Genomic DNA, 24,695 nt, shown 5'->3' with positions numbered 1-24,695 from the left:
TTTCGTCTAACTAATAATTTAGATCAAAATTGTAGGGGTTTTACATCCCCAGGTTTTAAATATCTACAAAAAGGGAGGGAAAAAAAATTCAGAAAGAATGTTTCTTTCTCTGTTTATGGTACTCATCGTCCCCATCTTTTCCCTTCCTCTTCCCTCCTTTAGATCTCCTAGGTTCCTGCGGTAAATTTTAAGCAAATGCACAATTGCACTTTAGATAGGATCATCATTGATCAAGCAAGGAGATTTACAGTATGGGTTAGAGGTAAGGGAAAGAAGAAAAAATGCAGACCTCGGCAGAAAAGGTCTTGAGAGGATCTCCACTTTTCCTGAATTTTCTCTTTGGTCCCTGTCGATGAGCTGATTTGGTATTTCCCATTGCAGCTCTAGCAAGCTTAACAATCTTGCTGGCTTCCTGAGTTGTTGGGTCCAAAAGGTATTCAGGCACAGCCCTTAGGTGTTGAGGAGGAGGTTTCTTGCTCAGCACTTTGTCATGCTTCAGTAGATCTGTTCAAGCAGTATCAAATCGTTAGAATTATATAGCACTACAAGAATATCAATGCATATTAAGCCAAATATCCAACCAATGAACTCCATTACCCAAGTCCCTTGGATTAGCTTCAAAATGAGTCTTCAACCTAACAATAGAAGTAGAGAGTCAGTAAGGACTAAATAAAGGGAAATGGTCCAGAATCTTTTCTTAGGTATATAAACTACCTGTGTATGCATAGCATGTTAAATATACACCTAAACTCATTTCATAGCATCTATACCCTGAAATCACCAATTGATGGAAGAAATTCTTTGAAGATGTATTTTTGCAAATGGCATTTAGGGTAAACTAAAAGAAGGTAGATGATATCAACCTTCAAAGAATGATAATTCTTCCTAAAAGTTACTTGTGTTCACTCCATCACCCTCTCCTCATTCGCAATGTTTCAACCACATGAAAAAAGGTCCTCTGATCTAAGTTTTCCATATGGGAAGTTAAATTCCTACTGGCTACAGTTCACGAGGACATGAGAGAGAGAATATTACTTCCCTGTAATTTATTTGGCCTTGTCTTAATAAAACTGCAAGTGGAATAAATTGTTGTTTGAGTGATCATACTTACTTCTCAGAGTTAAGAATTTCATTCCTAAGATCCTGAGCCCGTGATTCTCTTATTGCAACTTTAGTTACACTTTTTGAGACATCCTGTAATGAGAGCGAGAGGGAGAACAGACAAGGAAGCAAATCAAATATAAGAAAATGATTTGAATAATATTCACAGCAACAAACATCTATAAGGTACTACCAAGTCATTGAGGTGAACTCAGGGTGATGTGCTGGAAGAAACCAACCAAAGGCCTCTGTTTTTCATGCCTTGGACCCATGCATATGCCTAATAATTGCCTATTAACAACTGATTTTGAAAATATATCACACGTCGAAAGCACCAATGCAGTTGAAGTACACCTCAATGAGTGAGACATGGGGTTAGGTGTCTGTTTCATACCTATCACCTGACACACACCAGGCAGAGGATGCCCATAACCGAAAAGATCGCACACAAATACAGAGAAAGAGAGAGAATTGGGCATGATCTGACCATTTCCAACACATACATGAGTTAATTAGGAAAAATTCATAATAGGACACATGCCCTTTCTTTTATCGGGGCAGAGGGTGGGGGAAAGGGGGATAGATAACAATAAAAACATATTCGTGGAGGGGGTGCAAGGAAAATAGTATACAAACAACAACAAAAGAGGCAAAGGCCCTACCCAATCAGATACATTCTCACATATAATATGTTCCTATTAATCCCTTCCCTAGTAAGAGTATCTGTAAGACTAGCTGAAGAGTCCAATAGAGAGGAATTCCCCAGCAGTCTGTAACAGCATATAGACCTAACCCTCCTAATGAATTGCATATACCTTGAAGGTCCTCTAATGCTAGCTTGCAACCACCCAATAAAGTTCCCTGTCGCTTGCAATTATAATATGCAACCATCCCTTAGAAATAGCAATCCCCAGGCCTTGCACAGCCACCTCAAGCAGCGCTGTGACAGAATCAGCAAAGCAAATAGGCCCAGAGAACACAAGAAGAACATAAACATTATTACTCCTGAAAATTATAAAATTAGGGTCTTTGGAGGACTTCATTCCCTGAAGATCTTCTTAAGATTGTATCTACCGTTTTTATCAGTGAGCCTTAATAAATTCTCCCCTTTGCAGGGCTTTCAGTGCCAAAAAACAAAAAGCAAGCCCTTAATGCTGAAAGCCTGCAATTGTTGAAACGAAAGAGATTATGCTTTGTTTGCTTGAATGGCAGCTCAACCATAAAGGCGCACAAACGTTTTAAAAGTGCACAAAGTAGCCCTAGACACAAAACAATAACAATGAAGCATAAGTAACACTTCTCTAATTGACCAACATCTCACAATTTAGAGGTCATGAGTTCAACTTTCCCTTGGAGCATACCAATTAAAAAAAATGTTCTAATTAAGGGTGATGCAGATAAGTCACTTAAAGTGTTTATTTTCTTGGAAATAAGTCTTGGATTGGGTTATGTAGGTGTTGGGCCATTGATCCCATGGGTTTTCTTTATAATAGGCCACTTTAATGGACATGAAATATAGGTAGAAAATAGGAAAAGAGATTTACTTCATTTGTATAGTTCGGGTCCCAGTCTTCATATGTTTTGGTTGTTTTGTTTGAGTCCAACACCATGTTGGAGTCTTAAGCGTCTTTTTGGAGTCCTATAATGAATCCAATTAAGTTATTATTTGGTGGACAAATAGCTTAAGTCCTAAGCTTAGTAGGTTTCCTTATTTGAGTATATCTTCTTTGTTATTTCAATTTCCTAATCATTTTAGATTTCCTAATCAGTTAAGGATTGAGTTAGGCCTTTCCTTTTTAGTGTTTGAACTTGTTTTGAGTCTTCTATATAAGTTTGTAAGGGCCTACAACATTGTACACAAATTTGAATGAAATTTTCTCTTTCTCTTTGCAAAGATTTGCCTGAGATAGGTTGTGTTCATCAACTATGATAGTTGAGGGTGAGAGACCTAGGCTGAGATAGCTACTCCCCTTCCTCCATTCTTCTCTTCCTTCTCTCTCCTCTATTTTGCAGTTAAATTTTTCTGGTTTGTTTTTTAATCTGAAATTTATTGAATGTACTAAAGATCCTTACTAGGATTAGATCACTTGTGATTCGATCTTACATCATAGGTAAAGTTGTTGTATTGATAGAAATCAAAGGAGGTTATGCCTCATGCATCTAAAAGTTCTAACAGCAGGTGCCATTCTTCACCTTTTCAAAACCTGTTTCAAACTTCAACGGGCATTTGAAAGGCAACTCTGGCCTTTTCCAACAAAAACAAAATAACCCATGAATTGACAACAAATTATAATCAAAAGGGGAAAGAGAAATTTCTTGGGAGTCACTCCCTCAGAAATTTTTTATTTTCACACCCACCCACACACAATGGTGATCTTGATGAGGTTATATAGTGCTTCAACACAAAAGACCAATCAAATATCTCCAATCTACGGTAACATTTTTAACCATTTGACTAGCTTTCAATTTATTCAGCCAAATGATAAAAATGCAGTCACTATTCATGCATTCCACATATTCAAAATCTCTGTCATCAACCATTGGATGATACCCACTTATTAAGAAAAGAAATTTACCTCAACTCTATATCGTAAAGACTCCACAGCATTCTTAGTAAGTAAAGGGAATGGTGCAATGAAGCTTGAAGTGTCTTGGTTCTCATTATCTCCCAACATGGATTTGATCTCTTCAAAAATTTCCATCTCATCCAGAGAAACCTGGTATGAACCATAAACAACAGAAGTTTATGGCTACGTCATTATCAGGCTCACTCAAACCTTTATTGCATGCCCCTCAATGAAAAAATATAATTCAAGACATTATAACCATTTTGTAGGCTGTAAACAACAAATAAGTTGACATATATTTATGCATTCAAAATATTGCAAACTAAAAATAAATATCTATGCTTTTTTTCCCTGATGAAATTGCATTACATGCCAAAATTAATAACAGATGTGTGAATCAAGAATCATTCCAGTAACAATCTTTTCACAACTGGTAATTCGATACCTTTTCCCTACGTTTGAAACTGCCCAAGGCAATTCTACTGGCTATTGTTACTCAAGCAATGTATGAAAGTGGTATACGTTAATTAGACAAACTTACCAATGAGACTGATGCACCAGTATTATAAGCTCTTCCAGTACGCCCTATTCGATGCACATATCCAGCAGCAGTTGGAGGCATTTCAAAATTTATAACCTGTCACAAAAGGTACAACAGGGCAAGTTAAATGCAATATCTTTTCAGCCAAGAAAAAATCCATGCAGAATGAAACAAATTGAATACATCATAGAGCCAGCATTGGGGGGTGGGGGACAGCAGAAGGAATTGGCGTAAGATAGAAGACAGAAGCACCCAACATTTCCTTCTGTAGTTGGATCCAAATTTCAATGACATTTGAACATGTGTTGAGGGAAAAACCAATTACTAATTGCTTGCAGCATTGACAAATGTGCATTCAAGAATAATAAAATTCCTTTCGTAAATCAGTCAAAAAGGTATCAAACTTAAGAACAACCCAATAGCATATCCAGATCCAATTATCCAGATTCAATTTAGACTTCTAAAAGATTCAAAACTAACATTGCACATTAAACTGAAAACCAAAGAATAAAACAATGCAACACCATACTTGACTGGACTCAAATTGGATCTGAACAAAAATATTGATCCCATAATACTTAAAACTTGTGCCCAGTATAAAACAAACTAAACATAAACGATATTGGTAATGACCCACAGATATCTTAAAGCCAAGCTCTTGCGAATATCAGGTTGGTCGTTGCTAAAGTTGGCTAATGATAATTATACTTGTATCCACTCTGACCTGAGGGGGTAACATCACAGCTGTAAACGGACTTGCTTTAGCCATACAGATCTTTATACCCCACTCTCAGATGGTAAAAAATCACAATAAACTCTTTGGCTGTTAATTTTTCCCGGCCCCTGCATCAGCTGGGATATCAAGAATGCATTTTTATATAGTGAATTGCTTGAGGAAGTGTACATGGTGCAACCTCCTAGGTATGTTGCTTAGGGGGGAATGCTAATAAAGTTTGCAGACTTCGTAAGTCAATTTATGGTTTGAAACAGCAGCCTAAAGCTTGGTTTTATAAATTAAGTTCAATTGTTATACAATGTGGATTCATATAGTGTTATTTTAACCATTCAGTCTTTGCTCATCGCCGAGACTCCAAGGTGATTTTATTGATTGTGTATGGAGATGATATTATCATACAAGGGCAAGAGAATGCTAACCTGCCGGCGCAGGTACACACAAACACTCAGGCCAATGGGAGGGTGCGTGAGGGCAGCACAATCATTCTGCACCTGTTGTGTCTAGGCATAGACACACACAAGTGGGTAACGTTCTTTCTTCCTATTATAGATGCTAATGTTATAATGTGGGAATAAGGGTAGAACTGTCCATAGGGGCATACTTTTAATTGTAAGGTTTTAAAACCCTAATCCTAAAGGTGGGCTTGGCGTCAATTGACACGAGTCACAACTCCCTAAATCAACATTGTATCGGAGCAGGAACTTTCCTGTCACCCAAAACCTTAACCTCTCTCTCTCTTGCGCCTCTCGGTCTTCTTCCACCCCGCAAACTCACCCTCTCTTTTTCTCCTCCACCGCAAGACTCTTCTAGTCTCTCTCGCCTCCTTATTTTGGTAACGTTAGGGTTTTGCCCTTGGAGGTGAGTTTCTTCTGACCGGGGGTCTACTTTGTGGATCAAACCCTAATTGTTGCACTCATATCTCTATGAAGTATTAGACCTGGACATTATCTGTTCGTGATTTCTTGTGAGACCAGCACCTATGGCATCAGAAGATTCGATTACATCAGCTCTCTCAAATGGGGGGACTCATGGTTCTAATGGTGACTACCCTTCATTCCCTACTAGCTCCATCAAGTTAGAGGTGAGCAATTATCTGATGTGGTCTAGATCTTGTTTCTTATCTATCAGTTCCCGAGGTTATTCTGGTTACCTCATAGGTGCTACTGCTTTCCCTTCTACTACTAGTGCTCCTTAGGACAAATGACATGCTGTCAACTTCTTGGTGATGGCCTATATCATCAATTCGATGACACCCTCTATTGCTCGGGGTTGTATGTTGTTGGATATTATTGCCTTTATTTGGAAAGCGGCTAAAGAAACCTATTCCAAGCTGCAAAATACTCAATGCTTGTGAGTTGAGGAAGAAACTCCATAGGGACTCTAAAGGAGATACTGTGTCCCAATACTAGTATGAAACTTGATTATTATAAGATTTATCAACCTGCTTGTGCTACGAATGTTATTGGTTTCAAGAACCATGAGGAGATGTTATGAGTATATCATTTTTTGGCTGGCATGAATGTGGAATTTGATTAGATTCAAGCTTGTGCTTAACTTGATTCAATTAATATTTCCAGCAATTTCACTATTCAGCTAAGAATCAATATGATGCTAGAATTAAGGTCTTGAGAGCTGATAATGGTACATAATACAAAGTTCCTTTCAAACCTACTTTGCAGACCATGGTATTGTTTGCGATACATGTGCCTGCTCCATACTGGAGTGAGGCGGTTCTTACTGTGGCATATCTTATTAATCGGATTTCGTCTCGTGTTATGGGATTCATAGTCCCATTGAGTTATTGGATCCAAATCTTTCGTGGTTCCTCCTAAGGTTTTTGGTTCTGTTTGCTTTGCCCGGAACCATCATCTCCATCGAAAGCTTGATCCTAGGGGTTTTTGTTGTATCTTTGTGGGATACTCTGCCACTTAAAAGGGATAAAAGTGCTACCACCCACCTTCTCGATGTATGCTAGGGTTACCTTTGATTCCTCTATTTGATGGTCCACCACTTTACAAGGTGGAAGAGGAGGTTGTGACTTAAAAAAGGGACACAAGAGAATTCTGTACAATGGGAGCCCCAATATGCTCAGAAGGAGTTACAAGTGTATTCCTTCCAGAAGAAGAGAATAGATACCACAACCACTACCACTATCACTGCTCCAGTCCAACCATAGCTGACCTATGATCCAGAGACAACTTTCCCATCAGGTAACCTTTCCTCTTTTGATCCATCTTTTGATACTTCTATTGTTGTTCGTAAAGGAAGTAGGACTTATACTCAACATCCTATTTTTAATGTGTCTTATAATTCCCTATATCCTTCCTATCATGCTTTTGTATCTTCTTTATCCTTTCTTTCCATTCCCCAGAGCTGGCAAGAGGCGTTTGCTAAACCTTAGTAGAAAGATGCAATGGATGAGGAAATGAGGGTACTTGGAAAGAATGACACGTGGGACTTAGTTACCCTTCCACCACATTAGAAGATTGTTGGATGCAAATGAGTATGTACAGTAAAAAAGAATTCAGATGGAAGTAATGGGACTGTAGACAAATACAAAGCAAGATTAGTGGCCAAAGATTTTACTCAGACCTATGGGATTGATTACAAGGAGACGTTTGCCCCTGCTGCTAAGATGAACAGTACGAGTGATTATCTCTAGTGCAGTGAACTTTGGATGGGATCTACAACAGCTAGATGTCAAGAATGCTTCTTCCATGGTGAACTAACTGGGGAAGTGTATATGGATGTCCCTCCAGGCTACTCTGCTAAGGAAACTCTAGGAAAAGTATGCAAGCTAAAGCGGATACTACATGGCTAAAGCAATCTCCCAGGGCAGGATTTGGTCACTTCCACAAGGCTATGATTGAGGTAGGATTCAAATAGAGTAATGCTGGTCACACATTGTTCATAAAGAGGGTAGGTGATCAGGTAACCATCCTTATTTTATATGTGGATGATATAGTTGTTACTGGGAGTGATTCAACTAAAATCTCTAAACTTAAGGCTTATCTGGGTAATGAGTTTGAAAATAAAGGACCTAGGTAAGCTACGATACTTCACTTCCTTGGTATTTAGGTGGCACGGTCTACTAAGGGTGTAGTTCTCTCCTAGCGAAAATACACCCTAGATCTTCTTTTTAGGACTAATATGATTGGATGTAAGCCATTTGACACACCCATTGAGGCTAATACTCATCTTAAAAGCAAGGAAGGTGAGCCTATTGATAAGGTCGATATCAGAGGTTGGTTGGATGACTTATTTACCAGTCCCATACTCGAACATACATTGCCTATGCAGTTAGTTTTGTGAGTCGGTACATGCATGATCCCTATTCTTTTCACATGGAAGCTGCATTTCGCATTCTTCGTTACCTGAAGTAATCTCTGGGGAAACGCATCCTATTCTCCCCTTCTGATCATATGCGTGTAGAGGCTTATACTAATGCTGATTGGGCTAGCTCTCCAGATGACTGTCAGTCCGCATCATACTATTGTACCTTTATTGGCAGAACCTTGTAACATGACATAGTAAGAAGCAAGAAATTGTGGCCAGATCTAGTACATAGAGTTTCGAGCCATGACACATGGCATTTTTCAGTTACTTTAGCTTCAAGAACTCCTTCAAGACTTGGGTGTGCATGTTTAGTTGCCCATGTTGTTGTAGTGATAGTACGTCAACCATTAGCAATTGCACACAATCCAATTCAACACAATCGTACTAAGCATGTGGAGATTGGCAGACATTTTTTCAAAGAGAAACTAGAGCAAGGACTTATATGTACCCCTTTTGTGAGAAGTAGAGATCAACTGGAACATGTTCTTACAAAGGGACTTAGTAGTAAATTTTTTCAGTTGTTGTATAGCGATAGTATGTCAGCCATTAGTAATTGCATACAATCCAATTCAACATAATTGTACTAAGCATGTGGAGTTGACAAACATTTTATCAAAGAGAAACTAGAGCAAGGTCGTATATGTATCCCTTTTGTGAGAAGTGGAGATCAACTAGCAAATGTTCTTACAAGGAGACTTGGCAGTAAAGTTTTTCATTCTATTATGTGCAAGTTTTTGGGCATGTGTGATATCCATAAACCAACTTGAGGGAGAGTGTTGTAATGTAGGAATAAGGGTAGAACTGTCCATAGGGGCATACTTGTCATTGTAATGTTTTAAAGCCCTGAACCTACTATTATAAATAAAGGTGAGCTTGGTGTCAAGTGACGCAAGTCACAATTCCCCAAATCAACAGTAAATGATTCATTTGGTATTACAAATGCAATATCATATCAATAACAACACTCTCGGATGAAAGATTTGGGTGCCCTCAGGTATTTTCTTGGGATCAAAGTAATTTGGAGTAAAAAAGGGGAATTAGTCTCTCTCAGAGGAAATATTAGTTGGATAATTGGATCCTTTGTTTGATATTGGTATGTTAGCATCCAAGCCTATTGATACACCTATGGATCCACATCAAAAATTTGGGGCAAATGATGGTGAGGAGCTTGCAAACAAGCATCAATACAAGAGATTAGTTGGTAAATTCACTTCACATTTATTAGAACAAACACATAATTTGTTGTTGAAGTCGTTAGTTTATGGGAACACCTAAGAGGTGCTCACTAGGAGGCAGCTTGTTGGATATTGAAGTATTTCAAAACTGCTCCAAGGAAGGGTCTCATTTATCAACCTAATAAGCATGTTGAGTTGTTTGGCAATTCTGATGCAGACTGGACTAGTTCTGAAGGTCATAGGTCTACCATTGGTTATTGTACATTTGTTGGTATGTGGCTCATACTGAAGTTGAGTTGATGTGGTTGTGATCACTGCTTCATGAGCTTGGGTTTTTGGTTACTAAACCTATTGACATGTTTTCTGATAATCAAGCTGCCAGTAACCCAGTTTTTCAAGAAAGGACCAAACATAAGGAAGTTGATTATCAATTTGTGTGGGATGCAGTTATGAGAGAACTGATTTCTACTCCCTTTGTTAACTCCAGGAGTCGACTAGGTGCTATGTTCACTAAACCTTTGTTTTGTCCAGCCTTTCTTGATGGATGTTCCAAGCTGGGTATGGGTGATATCTATGCTCCAGCTCGAGGGGATGTTAAAGTTCTCTATATGTGTACTGCAAGGGGTGTTTTTGTCCTATATTTTTCTTATTAGGAATTATCCACACATATGTTTATGTCCTTTCTTGTAATTGTTATTATGCTCTACACTATAAATAAGGTGGTTGCTCATGGATTAAAAAGATGTGGTCCAACCACGAGAATGATTTTCTCACTTTGTGGTTACTCTTCTTCTCTCCTTCTCTTCACTATTATGCATGATAGGGCTTGTGATTTCAGTTTTGTTTTGTTTTGTTTATTTTATTTTGTTTTATTTTATTTTGTTTTGTTTTGTTTTTTTGTTTTTGTTTTTGCTTTTTTTTTTATTATTATTTTTTAATCGGGATCCAGATTACTGAATATGTGAGACGAATCGAGGGAAAAAAACTTGCTAGGCAAATACATCCTAGAGTTGAGTGGCACGGAATCATAATATCATAAAAAACAGTCATCATACTAAATGTGTGAAGAGCTTGATTTCGTAACAGAAACCCACTCTTATACCATGAATTGCTATGCTCAGAATCACTATCAAGTTTGAATTTGAAGACGAGAAAGCTCAAAAGAAATCTCACATAAGTCCAACTCACTGATGAAATATTTGGTTCTAAATTATGTGAAAATATTATGATGGATTTCAAGGAAAATATTATAAGTCCAACTCTGTTGCATACCGTATAAACATTCTTAAAGTCAATTCCTCTCACTACTCCAAATTCTGAGTCTAATTTTTGCTTGAGGTGCTTTTTAGATTTTCTTAACGAGACTTGGTTGTCCAACTTGACTTCTTCCTTCTCTTTTATTTGGCTGCCATCAGTTGCTATAAGATAATCAAAGAGTCCCGCATTGAATTCCTGATGAAAACAATTAATATAAGTAATAAATGAATGTGGAATATTTAAGAAAAAGGCAATCACAAAATGATGTTTAATGACCTAAATGAAGAAAAACAAGTTCAAAAACAAAAGAATAAGAAAATTTGTGCTAGCATGAGCCCCAGGTGGATGAAAGCTTTATCCCGTGCCAACAAGTGAAGGGAAACCTAATTTTTACAGTTTTATTACAAAATCTGATCTCGTTGGTCAAACATGTTGCCCAGTTCCAAAGTAATTCTCATTCTTCCATTGTACGCTCGGAATCATTTTATTCTCATGGTGTATTTTAACAAAGAAAAATTAAATTACATCCAGTACCATTATGATAAGCATATTAATTGCATGTTGGCTGCAAATAGTACATTGATGATAAGCATAGTGTATATTAAAATTCTGCCTAATTTCATTTTATTCTCTCCTGGATTATATAGTATTTTAACATAGGCAACAACAACAACCATAACCTTATCCCAATTTGATGGGGTCGGCTACAAGGATCCGATAAGGTAAAAAAAAAAACAAAAAAAGTTAAAGTAGTAGTCAAAGCAGCATCCTTGGAACATCCCCTATATGGGGTCCGCTACACGGGTCCTTGTCCTCCACTTACCTCTATCTGTGGTCATACTAGGATCAATCCCTACCAGCTGCATATCTTTTCTTACCATTTCGTCAATGGTCAATTTAGGTCTGCCTCTCCTTCTAGCTCCATGTAATTGAAACTGATCACACTTCCTTACTGGGGCATTCGTGGGTCTCCATTAAATATGGCCATACCACCTCAATCTGCTCTCGCGGAGCTTGTCCTGGATTGGAGCCACCCCTAGCTCTTTTCTAATACAATCATTCCTTACTTTGTCTCTCCGGGTTTTTCCGCACATCCCTCTCAACATCCTCATCTTTGCTACACCCAATTTAACATAGGCATGGCATACAAATTTTACAAAAGTTAAGATTAATGAAAAACTTCAAGATGCGCAAAATAACAAGATGCCTCACCCAAATCACTCATTCTCGACATCCAGCCCATCACCCCTTAAGCCCAAGATTTCTCTTCAATGCTAACTAAAACCTGTCTACAAATTTCTTTTCCATTCCTTACCAAACAGTAGTAAAAAGCTCATAAACCACTTAAACCTTTGAAAGAAACTAGTCCACCCTACTCAAACCCTTCTTTCTCTGTTAGGATCCACTTTAGCCTTTTATTGATTTTAAATATTTCTTCAGTTAATCCAAATTGTTTCTTTCCTTGTCCTCAGTCTAATTTCATAACACAGTAGCAGTGTCCAGTGTGTATTCTGAATAATATCCAATAGACTAGTACCTAAGAGTTTTTTTTTTTGATAAGTAACTTCAGAATTTTATCGAACATAAGAAAGGGGTAAATGAACATCAAGTACAAGAAAACAAATGAACCCACTACAACTGAAAAATCATACAGCCCCAAAAATTAGGGTGGAAGAGGAAACAAATTCCTGGATCTCCAACAGGGTCGCTCTACACCCTCCCTACTTGGAAGATCAGCCAAGAAATTAGCACTCCTTTGCTTCCAACTGAATGAGCAGTCCACCTGAGATGCCGATGTGCCTTAGGACATGGGCAAATCTACAACATCCTTCTGAATCCCTGGCCCAAGCTACAGTTGTAGCCAAGTGACCCTTCACAATTATATTGTCCATCATTTCTGCGAACTCTAACCCATCCAAAGAGAAAGCAGTTCTGCTCTGTCGGGATTTCCTTTCCCAGGCATTCCCCTCTTTTCTAATTCCAAAAAAAAAAAAAAAAACATTTGGCCTCGCACTATTTTTTCCCCAACAAATTCTTATCCTTGCATACCTCTTCCCATCAATTCTCCTAGCATAATTCATAACCAGTGGGAGGATGTTTGGTTGACAGATATATCTTAAAACTGAAAACAAACTTTTCTCCTACCTTCCTGCATGAGGATGTTTGGTTGACAGATACTCCTACAAGCTACAACACTTCACTGCATGGGAGTTCATTCCATCAATTACTTCCCCATTTTCCTGGATTCTTTTCCTCACCCCCAGCCGTCTATAAGTCATCGTTCACATTTGAAGAGTTACATTCCTCAATGCATGAAACCACTCAACAAGCTGTTTATGACTTCACCCTTTGTGAACATCCACTTAACATGAACTTGTGGCAGGCGTAAACAACTCCAAAGTGTTACCACAACCATTATTTGAGATCATCAGTAAAGAACACAATAACAAGCACAAGACATACCTCAAGGATATGGAGCCGTGAATTCTGTGGTAACTCACCATTTAAGACAGCAGATCTGATTCCAAACTGCCACCAAGCCAAATTTCAGTCTCAGCAATAAGAGGTATAAATAAATAAAAACACCAACCTTGTGGCTACACAAATAAATAATTGGCAAGGAAAGTGACCTAATGGTCAAACTTGAAGAAGAAAAACAATGGAGTACAAGTGAAAGAGATCTGCAACAAGCGTATGATGGATTCAAAAACAATGAGCATAAAACTAATTCCTAGTAACTGGCACAGTCGTAAAATGAGGGCACCATCACATTAGGTCTCATCACGTCCTGGTATACCCACAAGGACCGGGTAAAAAAAAAAGCAGCAGCTCAATCCTGAATACCCAACAGTAGATGTTAGTGTACCTGTTCTAGGAAAAGTCTCAATCTGAAAGCCATGTCAATTGTGTTGACAAATATCAGAACTTTTTTCTGAACAAGTTCCAGCTTCAAGAGAGCAAGGATGTGAAGTAGTTTGTCACGAGCACTGCATGAAATCTGAAAAATACATTTAATCAGAAAGAGTACAACAAAAGGAAGAATACAAAAATGAAAATCAAATCTTGAAGTTTGATAAAATAAAGCCAAAAGAAACAGATTTATTATGTCAGGTGGGGGCAACCAAGACCTCTTAGAGAAATATTTCCTCTTCAATATAGATAACAATGTCTCTAGCCATATATCTCAAATCAATATATCTTCAATATAAACTAATAAACTACAGGCAAGTACACACATTTTATGCACATGTCAAATATAAATTTTTATTGAAGAAAATTATAAAGGGCCACCCAAGCTTACGCATGGGCGCCTCCATATGGGATTAATGATATTTTCTACTAATCTCCGTGCCTTCTATGTTTGTGGAAAGCATGTAAAATCACTATAATACAGGATGGTTCAAATGCTTGTGCAATATCCTTGTACCCACCAAAAGAAGCTTGTGCAATCAAAATAAGAAAAAAGTTGGCACGTAGGAATGAAAAACTAGAAATGTTACTATGTGGTTGTATTGCATTCTCCTAACTTGGTAAATACAAGTGTGGTTGTCATAGTTACATCTAGAATAGACTTGGGGTACCATACTGGGGAGGTTTTAGTTTCATACTGAGGCTTGCCATTGCAACAAGCTTAAATTCCGAAGTTCATAAAAGAAGTGTTAGTTGTTAGGGCTAGTGAGTTGGTTTTATTACTATAGGTATTTTCACCTTGTACTAAAACTTAAAAGAGGAAATCACTTAGATCCACGAGATAAGAAAAGTAATTACAAGATAAGTAGGTTTTAAACTTAATTTACACCCACAAGAATAGATTTTAAAAATATTTACTTAATCTCCAAATCATTTAATGTTCGTAGACTAGGGTAGGGAGTCTAACCAAGTCTCAACTTCAGGATCTTTTAATCAGAAGAACAACCAATAACAGCAACACAAATTAAATCAGATTAAATTTCAGCATAGTTTTTAAGGCGCTGCTAAGGCGATGCTGGTAAGGCGGTCTAGAGATGGTAAGGCAATGCTCCGCCTTACGTTAAGTGGCTCCTTATGTTTTTTTTTTAAACACATTTTAAAATTACTTGATGAAGATTCCAAATATAGATTTTTTATTGGTAGGTGTATAATTTTGTTCACACTTGAGATGTATGAGATCAGCTTTACTCCACCAAAAATAACCAAAACAAACAATACAAAAACACAATTCACAAACAGGGTTTGGATTTTGTCAAGGATTTTAAGAAGGCTTTGAGAAGGAATCAAGGAACAAGGAAGAACCACTGATCTAGGCGATCATTTTGCTCCGGGCAGCAGTGAGTTTGCTTCGGCAGCGGTGAGCTTTATTCTTCTTTGACAGGAGTAGAAATATAGTGGATGACCTTGGGGCTTAGGCACTCATTTTGGCATCATAGTGGTAAGTATAATAAATACTTGTATTTTTTATGTCTTCTTTTCTTTATATTTATAATTTTGTTTCATAATTATGTATTTATATTATATGTTAATATGATTGATGATTGGTGATTGGTGATTGGTGATTGGTGATTGGTGATTGGTGATTGGTGATTGGTGATTGGTGATTGATGAAGATGAACTTAGTTTATTCACTTTATCGATTGTTTTCTTGATGAATATCTTACATTGGTATGAATATGAACTTTTAATATTTATTTAACATATGAGTAATAGGATTCAATTAGGATTTGAGTCAAATAGATTGGTTCTATAAAAAAAATTACACAGGAACGCTTTAGTCAATAAGGCGACGCTTTATGCCCGCCTTATCGTTAAGGCGCTCCGAAAGACCCTCAAACGCCTCCGTCGCCTTACCGCCTTAAAAACTATGAATTTCATATCTGGAAACCTAGTCAGCCGAGTTCAGAAATCAAGGATTCTGAGACCAGAAGAGGACTAGCTAAAGAGGGTAGCTAGGGTATAGAAAATTAAGTCCAAAAGGTCACTCAACACACATAACTAGACTTCAGATAATCAGAGGTAAGCAGACCAATCAACCGATCTTTGTTTCAGATCTGAAAACAGAATTGTTAGCACTACAGGACAGAATATGGTGATTTCAAATATCATGCAGACCACTGATCAGAATAGTCTCCTGTGTGGATTGAGTTCTGTCCCAGGTGAGGGGAATCTCTGGTCAAAATTTCAGACCAAACGGACAAGGGAATAGCTTGGACAGAATCTGAGAATCCTTCACAGAACTCTCTCTATCGCTAGACAGAACTGATAAAAAATATGATTTAAATACCAGTAACAGTAGACCAGCCCCTTAACACCTTGTATACTTCAGAAAAGACGAGAGAAATAGCTTGAAAGGGAAGAAGAACATTTAAAAGGAACCTCTTGGGCTTCACACCGCAAAGAGTCAATTGGATCAAATATCAATTCCTTCAGCCTTGATCAAACACAAGACAAGTTTTCATGGAGAAGACAATAGCAAAAGCCATTAGTTTGTTTTTTTGTTTCATAAATGGTGGCCCTACTAATGAGAGCCCTCATTTATTTATAATAGCGATGGGGAGTTTACAAAATAGAAGCGAAACTAAATAAAAAACAACTCCTCTAGTTTCCAATTCTTAAAATAGAAACGAGGAAAATACAATTACTGAAATTAGAAACTAACTACTGACTAAAAGTAGAAACAAATTAACCCCATCAAAGCCCAACTAAAAAGGAAACTAATGAAAAAAGTAAACTAACTAGTAATCCCGTACTCAATCTTAGAACCCCTACTTTAGGCCCATAAAAGTGATCTATTACACTCAAAACACATGGGATCAAAGGGCCAACACACATGGAACCCAACACTAGGCTTATTCCTAATAAAACAAGCCTATTTTAGTGATTAATCTGCATCATGATATCTAAGCTGTGGAGCTTTCAGGTTCTATAATCTGTTTTATCTGTTAAATCAGGTCCCTGCTGACAGCTTTTGAAGTCGCAACAGCTCATTTATATCCCAGTAACTTAGATTCTGTGCAAAATGCATCCATTCTACTACCTGATCTTTGCTCCCAAGGAATTCACAGGTTGAGCAGTTTTGTAATTTGCAGCACTAAAGAAATTTGGAAAGGATTTCATTAGCAGCTGGTGTCCACATGAAGACTATTTTCAAAACAGGACTTCAATCCCCTCCCCCACCAGAAATCTGTACCATGATTAAAAGAGCACTGATGGTGCTTTATACCATTCCATAGCCCATTCAATGGCTACTCTTACCCTCATACGTGCCTGTACACACTAAGCCATATCTACATTTAATCCGTTCCATAAACACTACTGTTCAATACCAAATCTAGAAATTCATTCAGAATTAATGATTTATTGATCAAACAAATTCTTCTCAGGCCAAGATCACCAAATTGCTCGGGTTTGCAATACTAATACCAGTCAACTAAATGAAACTTCAAAGTCTCCACCCAGCCCTTAAACAGGAAATATTAAATTCCTGTGACCAATAAGAACTTCTAGTTTGGAATTTTAATATAAAAATAATTAGTCCCACAAGCACATCGTCAGAGATCTAACCTACTCAAAAATCATTTACATGGTGGTACATACAGCACTTCATATGATGGGTCCTGGGTTTGCTTTCTTACACTAAGTGAGTAGGGCTCCCCCAGCCATCAATAAGACCCATGCATTTTTAAAAAGGGCTGAAGAAGCTCCTACATTAGAGATTTAAATGTTGGCTTCAAACAGAGAAGACTAATTGTGGCAATATCTTGTTGTCATAATAGGTGTGGGAATTCTTTCTCTACTTGATAATGGATTCCATAGAAGAGTCAATGTCTTATCATAATTATATTTTGGAAAATCTTATAAAAGGGCCTTGACCATGGAGCCTCTCTCTCTTTGCCTATATTCTTAGGTTCCTAGGGAGTGAGAGTAAGAGACTAAGAGTGGCAGGTAATGTGAAGCTGGAGTACACCACAAACATAGGCACAGAGCTGAACAACTTCAATAGTTGTGTTCCTTACTCAAGGTTGCTTTATTTTATTTTTTACTGATTTAATGCTTTCGCTGGTGGCCAAATTAAACAAAAACAAGATAAAAACTTTGATTGTTAGATCAATTTTTCCTTTTCCCTTTTTTTTGATAGGTAGGCCCCAAGAAAAACTCATGAACTCTTAATTGTGAGGTGTTGGTCCTTAGCAAGTGAGCTACCCCCTTGGGGATTTTCAGATCATTTTTCCCTAGTGAAGTAGGCGGAAAATTTTACCCAAAATTGCTGAACATTTTTAGGGATAATATCATCCTTAGTATCTCCAACTTCTGGCAGAGTCAAAATGAACGGATTGTGTAGAACAAGCTTCTTTAACTTCTCGACATCGGCACTGCCATTAAAGGAAGAGACAAAAAAAAATGTCATAGATGAAGCTTCATAAGCACTGAAAAGAAGGAAATACAAATAAAAATCTTGCAAGATGCTCTGATGAATAAATGTGGAGCCTATGAATGTTACAGTCTCTCACTTTTCTCTAATGAATTAGCCAATTCAGGTTTTCAAAAATTTTTTTTTTGGGGGGTGGGGGAGTTGAAGGTTTATGTATTATTAATTATGAGAGAGAGAGAGAGAGAGAGAGAGAGAGAGAGAGAGAGAGAGAATAGATGCCTGAAGTACTATAAATCTGAAAATATTAGCAAAGCTTCATCACATATTGGGGATCAGCTGTACAGGAGCTACTAGATGTAATAATTTTCATTAATACAATATACAGTTATACAAAGGACCCCAGAATGACGCAAACTGCTGGGAGTTGTCCACAGCAGAATTACTAAGCTAAATTATAGACACTCCAAAAGAAATGTACACAACAAACCTTGAGGTCGCAGACATGAGAAGGGACTGACAACGTCGAGGGATATGAGGAGTAAGTGCTTTTAGATCATCTTCATAGCCATATGACAAAAGAAGGTCCGCCTGAAACAGATATGAATCAATGTTTTCCTTAGTCCAATGAAGAAAAATAAGTGACCAGAATTTCATGGTAAATGAAAATGCCCAAAGGAATTGTGAAAGCAACAAGGTTACAATATTCAGACAGGGCAAAGCAAATAAATCTCACAGAATGATGACTAATTTATTCATAATGAACAAATAAAAGCTTATGCAAGTCAGATTTTTGGATGCATGCCGAATTAGTCATATAATGAGATAAAATATTTTCAATAAGAAAGCAAATGATAAAAATGTATTACTAAGATCCAATATTTTCGGATCCTCGATCTTATGCTAGGGTATATCCTGGAAACAAAGAGCTACACTTATGACCCAGGAAAGCGAGTAGCCAACCCCATTTAGTTGGGATAAGGCTTTATTTTAGTTAGTTGAGTCGTACATACAAATTTTGTTTACATGTACAATTATGCATCATCTATTGTTTCGTGATCTAATTATTATGCACTCTTACAATTTTATCACAATAAAACATTAAAACATATGAAAAGAAACTCCGGTATCATAATGATTCTATTTGACATAAATACTACTCCAATGGAATCAACCATTTTGATGCAGGTTCAGCTTAAAGTGCAAGTCATGAAATATATTTGGGGGTGAGGGGTGGGGGTGGGGGTGGGGGGGAGAGGTTTTCGCGAATTCGCACCTCATCCATAACAAGGATTGAAAGTGAATCCTGAAGGGACTTTGGCTGAAGAACATCTCCTGACATACATGTTGAAATGCAAGCTGGTGTGGAGACCAGAACGTCAGGTGGTCCAGACAATGCAGCACGCTAGGAGCAAGAAGACAATAAACATAGAACAAGTTATGCCCCAAGGGAGGATAGCCAGAAAATAATTTTGCAGCATCTATTCCCAACACCACTAAGAACTTTGGAAGTTGAACAGGCACAGACAGGGTTTGAGGAATCGGGTTGAATCAGTGGAACCAGCTGATTCAGATCGGAATTTCGAGGGCTTTTTCACCAATTCCTACCATTCCCTGCCCTATTCTTGCCAATTCAAATCAGAATCAAAGTGGCAACCAATTCCGATCTCTCAAACCTTGGGCACAGAAAATCCACCTACCAAGTCAGAAATGGGCATGCCGCTTGTTAACTGCACAACTTTCAGTTGAACTCTACAGGCCTCAATGAGAGATAGTACCTCAGAATAAACCTGCAAAAATATTTAAAAAATAAGAAACCCATGTCTGAAAAATAGTTAGTTATTCAGAAACCAACAATTACCACTAGGTATAACATGCCTGATGGCACAGTTCACGGGTCGGGACAAGAACCAAGGCGCTTGGAGCAGTTTTTGGTGAACCAACATTCAAAAAGAGCTTTTGGAGTAATGGTAGGAGGTAAGCAAATGTCTTTCCAGAACCAGTTTTGGCCCTTGCGACAACATCCTTGCCTTCCTGTACACCATCATGCAATGGAAAATAAAACAACAATATTAATAACAAGAAGAAGAAGAAGCAACAGAAAACCATTAAAACCCTAAATTTGACCTAAAATTCCAATAGATAAAATCAAGTCACCTCAGCATGAGCAAAATATGGTAATGGGACTCATCACATTTGACACAAAAGGACTTAGAAACAAAGAGCAATTTAACAAAATAAAACTGACCAAAATCAATGGGATAGCCACTTGCTGGATTGGTGTTGGTTTTGTGATACCCTTCTTTGTCAGTGCCCGAATCAGGCGGGGTTCCAAACCAAGCTCCTCAAAAGTCTTAATTTCTTCTTCTTCCAGTCCACCCTCTATCAAGCCTTCTTCATTAGCCATAGAATCTCAACTGAAACATATCATTCAACTAAACTCAGATACAACAGGACCACAGAGAAAACAGATGGATACACATGGGAAAACAGATGAATCAAAACTACAACCAATGAACTACCCACAATTGTTTCATCGTTCTTGTTGCGACAAGAAAAAGATATCTATACCAGATTCAAGAACAAAGAGAAAACCAGAAAAATAACGCCAAAAAAGAGAAAAATAACGCCAAAAAAAGAGTACAAGGAAAACCCTTGAAGATGAATCACCTGCTCTCAGCGTAGAAAAGAAATGGTTGAAGAACTAACAATTTCAAATCTTCAACCGTTGTGCTTCAGGCTTTAGGCTTTGGCTTTTGAGTTTTGGGGAGAAGATAGAGACCAAGGAGACGAAGAGCCGAAGAGACAGCCCCTGAAGCGCTAAAAGAGATTCGAAGTAGGGGTTTGCTTCAACTTCAATGCACGGTTCGAAAAAATGGTGAATCAGGTTAGAATCGAGATCAGACCCTATACTAACCGCTTAGAGTCGCCCCTAACAGAATTGGTATCGGATAGGCCGATTCGATTTCGATTTCGATTTCGATTTCGATTTCTTTAAAAACAAATCCTCAAGTCTCGTTTTATATAACCCCAAGATTCGATGTCGTTTCCTTTCAACATGCCTTGGTTGAGATAAAGGAATCAACGGATCGAAATCCTCCACGGTGGTAATTTTTGGCGGAAGCTGAAGGGAGGGTACGCGCGACACGATGCCACGTGTATGATAGATCGTCACTTGTGTCGGTTTGATTCTTGGTTTTGAAAATAGACCGGGTCGATCAAAACCCCCAAAGCGTAGAGGACGTAGAACCCTACGAGAGAAAAAACTCCGCTCCTCAAGCGTGTAAAATCCTCACCTTACCCAGAAAATTCCTGCTACTACCGGACCTTCGCTCGTTAAAAACATTAACTTCCAATAGGGGAGATCAGCAACATCATTGAAGTTAAAAACAAGCTTTTCGTTCCAAACAGGGTCCAGGTCTTTGGGCTTTACTTGGGTTCTTTGTCTCTGGTTCTCAAACTCTTACCTCCACAAACGCAGACGTTGAGCCTTCCCCATCGTTGGGCATTAAGTTTTGGGCTCCAACAACTTCTACCACAAGCTTCTCTTTACCATTCATCTCTCCTCTCTTTCTACTTTTTTCGTGGTAAACGGAGGAGCGGAGGAGATAAAGGAAAGTGGTAAACAGGGGAGACAGAGAGATTTAGAGGTAAAAGAGATAAGCAGAGAGAGTGAGATACTGGGTTGGAGAAACGTGAAAATAAATGGAAAACAGGGTTTTTGACTGATGGGATATAGAGATATGGAGTTTGGTGAAATGAGGTAATAGAGCAGAAGCGCTTCTGCTCATGTCAGGAGAAGATATCGTCTGAAATTCTCATCTGTGCAATTCATGCAATTCTACCTCAGGCGACTGACATGTGTCCCCATTGTATATCCACAGTTCATATTTAATCTACCACAAACCACTGAACAAACCATCTTCAACCAAACCAGTGGAGAACAAATCGAAACAAACCGGTTCGGTTCATTATTTGAAATAAAAATGTGATGTTTTCCCTCTCTCTCTCGACTCTCTCTGTCTCTCGGCCTGAAAGTTCGATCTCTGCAAGCAAAAGCTCAGATCTCGGTCGACCTCTCTCTCGACTCTCCCTCTCTGTTCCCTCTGTCTCTCTCTCTCTCGACTCTCTCTGTCTCTCGGGCTCTCTCTGTCGATCTCGAATCTCTGAAAATCTCTCGGCCTCTCTCTCTCGATCTCGACTCTCCCTATCGGTTCTCTGTAACCAAAAGCTCAGACCTGCTATTTCCCTCGACTTTTCTTGCCATCTTGACTCTCCCTCTGTTCGCCGCTCAACGCGAACAACTATCTCTCTGTTCCACGCTTTCAAATCTCTCTGTTCGTCGCTCGACTCCTCACTCTCTAGGTTCGGCGCTCAACGTCACTCTCGATCGCTCTCTCTTTGTTACAAAGCTCTGTGCAAAGGTATGAGCTTGTTGTGTTTTCTCTGCACCAACGTTTTTTTTTGTTAATGTCATGGTTTTTTTTTTTCTTAACAGCTTACCTTGTTGAACAAATTGTTGATTAAATCTCTATCATTCTATATCTATCTCTCTCTCTCAAAAGGCATCAATATGTCTAGATCTGTGGATTTAGGGTTTTGAGAACAGGAATGCTGATTTAAGGTTATTTTCATTGGATGACTTTAGCTTATTTATCTTTAAAATTTGAAATTTATATCTGTGTTGTCTTGCTGTCTCTCTCAAAACCTAAGAGAATTTGGGTTATTTTCCTTGCTTGATCTGAGTTTCTTTTCAAAAAAAATTCAATTCCATTATTTGTTATTTGCTTGTTGTCTCTGTTAGAAAAGAATGGAAAGCAAAAGTCTTAAAGAAGAGAAGAAAGAAAAGGGTCTGCCGACTTCAAGTGCAACAGAAACCAACCGCCTTAGAGAAGAAAATACATTTGAGGAACTTAATCTGATCGACGTCAAAATATCATAATATGAAGCTTCTACTCTAATCAGGACTGTGTACCTGAAGTTCCCTTAAATAGAAAATGAAGACTGACCATGGAACTGTCTCAACCAAATCCACATTTGGGCATCTAGAAATCTATGATTTTCTAATGGCAATTACTAGAAAAAGCACTTGAGCCCCCAATTATCACCTTCAATTCCCCTCATGAAACTCTATTTCTTCCTGTGTTCTATTACAGTGATAAATCTACATTAGAGAGAGAGAGAGAGAGAGAGAGAGAGAGAGAGGTTACATGCAAAAGTGAATTATTTTTTATTTGCTTGCTGTCTCTGTGAAGAACCTAAGAGAATTGTTGTCTCTGTCCTTATATTCGAGTTAGAGTATTTTAAAATTTTTTAATTCCACTCTTGCTCTTGCTTTGTTAAATTATGTTGAAGTATTGCTACTTTAATGCTTTTTGTTTGTTTTGTCTAGTATGGAGAATGTTAGCATGAATGATGTGAGTGAACCTATATTTGGGATGTTATTCAATTCAGAACAGGATGCATATGATTACTACAACAGATTTGGACGGGCAATGGGATTTAGTGTTAGGAAACACTTTATGAATAAGAGCAAGAAAGACAAGATGACCATAACATCTAGGGGATTTGTCTGTTCAAAAGCTGGTTGTCGGTTGAGTGACAAGCAAGANACCCATTTAAAATTTACAAATTGATCGCAGTTCTCCCATACAAAAAGTATTCACTCTCGTAAGATTCTGGGTCCACAGAAAACCAAAAGAAAAACAGTCTATTAGTTTTTCGTGCTACCCTGCAAACTGCTTCCTCTTCACTGAATTGAAAAAAGAAAAAATGGAAGTCGTAGCAAAGAGAAGTGGTATTGGGATCATTTGTCCATATGTGCAAATAAAAATCGGGAAGACCTTTTCCCAGACTAATACTTGCTTATGTTGTCTCAAATCTGGATAACCTGTTTGTCATCTTTTATATACTTCCCCTTTCATATAGTAAAAAAAAAAAAAAATTAATTTTATCAAACATATGCCCCACTGTTATGATTACACTCATCCTCAATGAAATATTTTCTGGATGCCCCGAAAAAAAGGATGAAAGGGACTTCTACACTGTATAATGTGACAATACCAAAATTTAGAGCAGACACAATATTATAAGGAGCAAGTCACAAGCCCCCTAACACTCTTGAGTTAATGTTGTCAATTTCATAGGATATTAAAAAAAATAATGATGAAATAAAAAACTGAGTCACAAACTATAACAGAAGAGGAACCCCTCAGCTTTCTGATTTTAGAAGCATAGAACCATTTAACTGAGGTACAGATACAAGCCCCTTATATCAGCTTATATTTAGTCCTTTTAATCAAGAGATTCCCTGTATTCCTAGGTAATGAAATACTCCATATGATTTCCCCAGACAAAGCCTTCTGCCTGAAAAAATTATTCACCGGACAAGCTCAACTTAGTCCTGTTGACTTCAATACCTCCCTCCAAGGTGAGAGATCTAGAAGGCTATAGGGAGCACCACTCTGGTATACAAATTCTGGTATGTTTTTAAATACATATCATGGAAACAAATTTTGGTTCTGTAATCTCTCACTAATTATCTGAATTTCATTTCCTAAAAAATTTTATCGAGGGCATCCGAAAATCATCTGTTGTTTTGTTAACGTTCTGCATCTTGGAAATGTAATCTTTTTTATTT

At 37.9% G+C, this 24,695-nt stretch overlaps 1 protein-coding gene across 1 annotated transcript; it reads right to left on the bottom strand.

The window, feature by feature from the left end:
- Window positions 1-21,002, bottom strand: LOC122070442 (DEAD-box ATP-dependent RNA helicase 16-like). The gene is made up of 16 exons (XM_042634596.1): window positions 20,726-21,002; window positions 20,304-20,472; window positions 19,934-20,089; window positions 19,756-19,845; window positions 19,332-19,460; window positions 18,546-18,646; window positions 17,945-18,059; window positions 13,580-13,711; window positions 13,177-13,242; window positions 10,729-10,908; window positions 4,210-4,305; window positions 3,678-3,818; window positions 1,112-1,194; window positions 598-635; window positions 290-504; window positions 1-175 (listed from the first exon to the last, which is right to left on the bottom strand). The coding sequence occupies exons 2-16, from the start codon at window positions 20,460-20,462 to the stop codon at window positions 89-91; spliced, it is 1,788 nt and encodes a 595-aa protein (XP_042490530.1). The 5' UTR covers window positions 20,463-20,472; window positions 20,726-21,002; the 3' UTR covers window positions 1-88.
- Between the last annotated feature and the right edge of the window lie 3,693 nt (window positions 21,003-24,695).

This window comes from Macadamia integrifolia, chromosome 2 (assembly GCF_013358625.1).
Source record: "Macadamia integrifolia cultivar HAES 741 chromosome 2, SCU_Mint_v3, whole genome shotgun sequence".
Taxonomy (NCBI): Eukaryota; Viridiplantae; Streptophyta; class Magnoliopsida; order Proteales; family Proteaceae; genus Macadamia; species Macadamia integrifolia.
The sequence above is the reverse complement of the archived record's forward strand: the minus strand, read 5'-3'. Positions and strand labels throughout refer to the sequence as shown.

Excerpts from the sequence above, each read along its gene's own strand:
- LOC122070442 (XM_042634596.1), bottom strand. The coding sequence starts at position 20,462 with ATGGCTAATGAAGAAGGCTTGATAGAGGGTGGACTGGAAGAAGAAGAA. Across the intron at positions 20,090-20,303 it reads TGGCTATCCCATTGATTTTG|GAAGGCAAGGATGTTGTCGC; the intron begins GTCAGTTTTATT and ends GATGGTGTACAG. Across the intron at positions 3,819-4,209 it reads CTGGTGCATCAGTCTCATTG|GTTTCTCTGGATGAGATGGA; the intron begins GTAAGTTTGTCT and ends GGTTCATACCAG.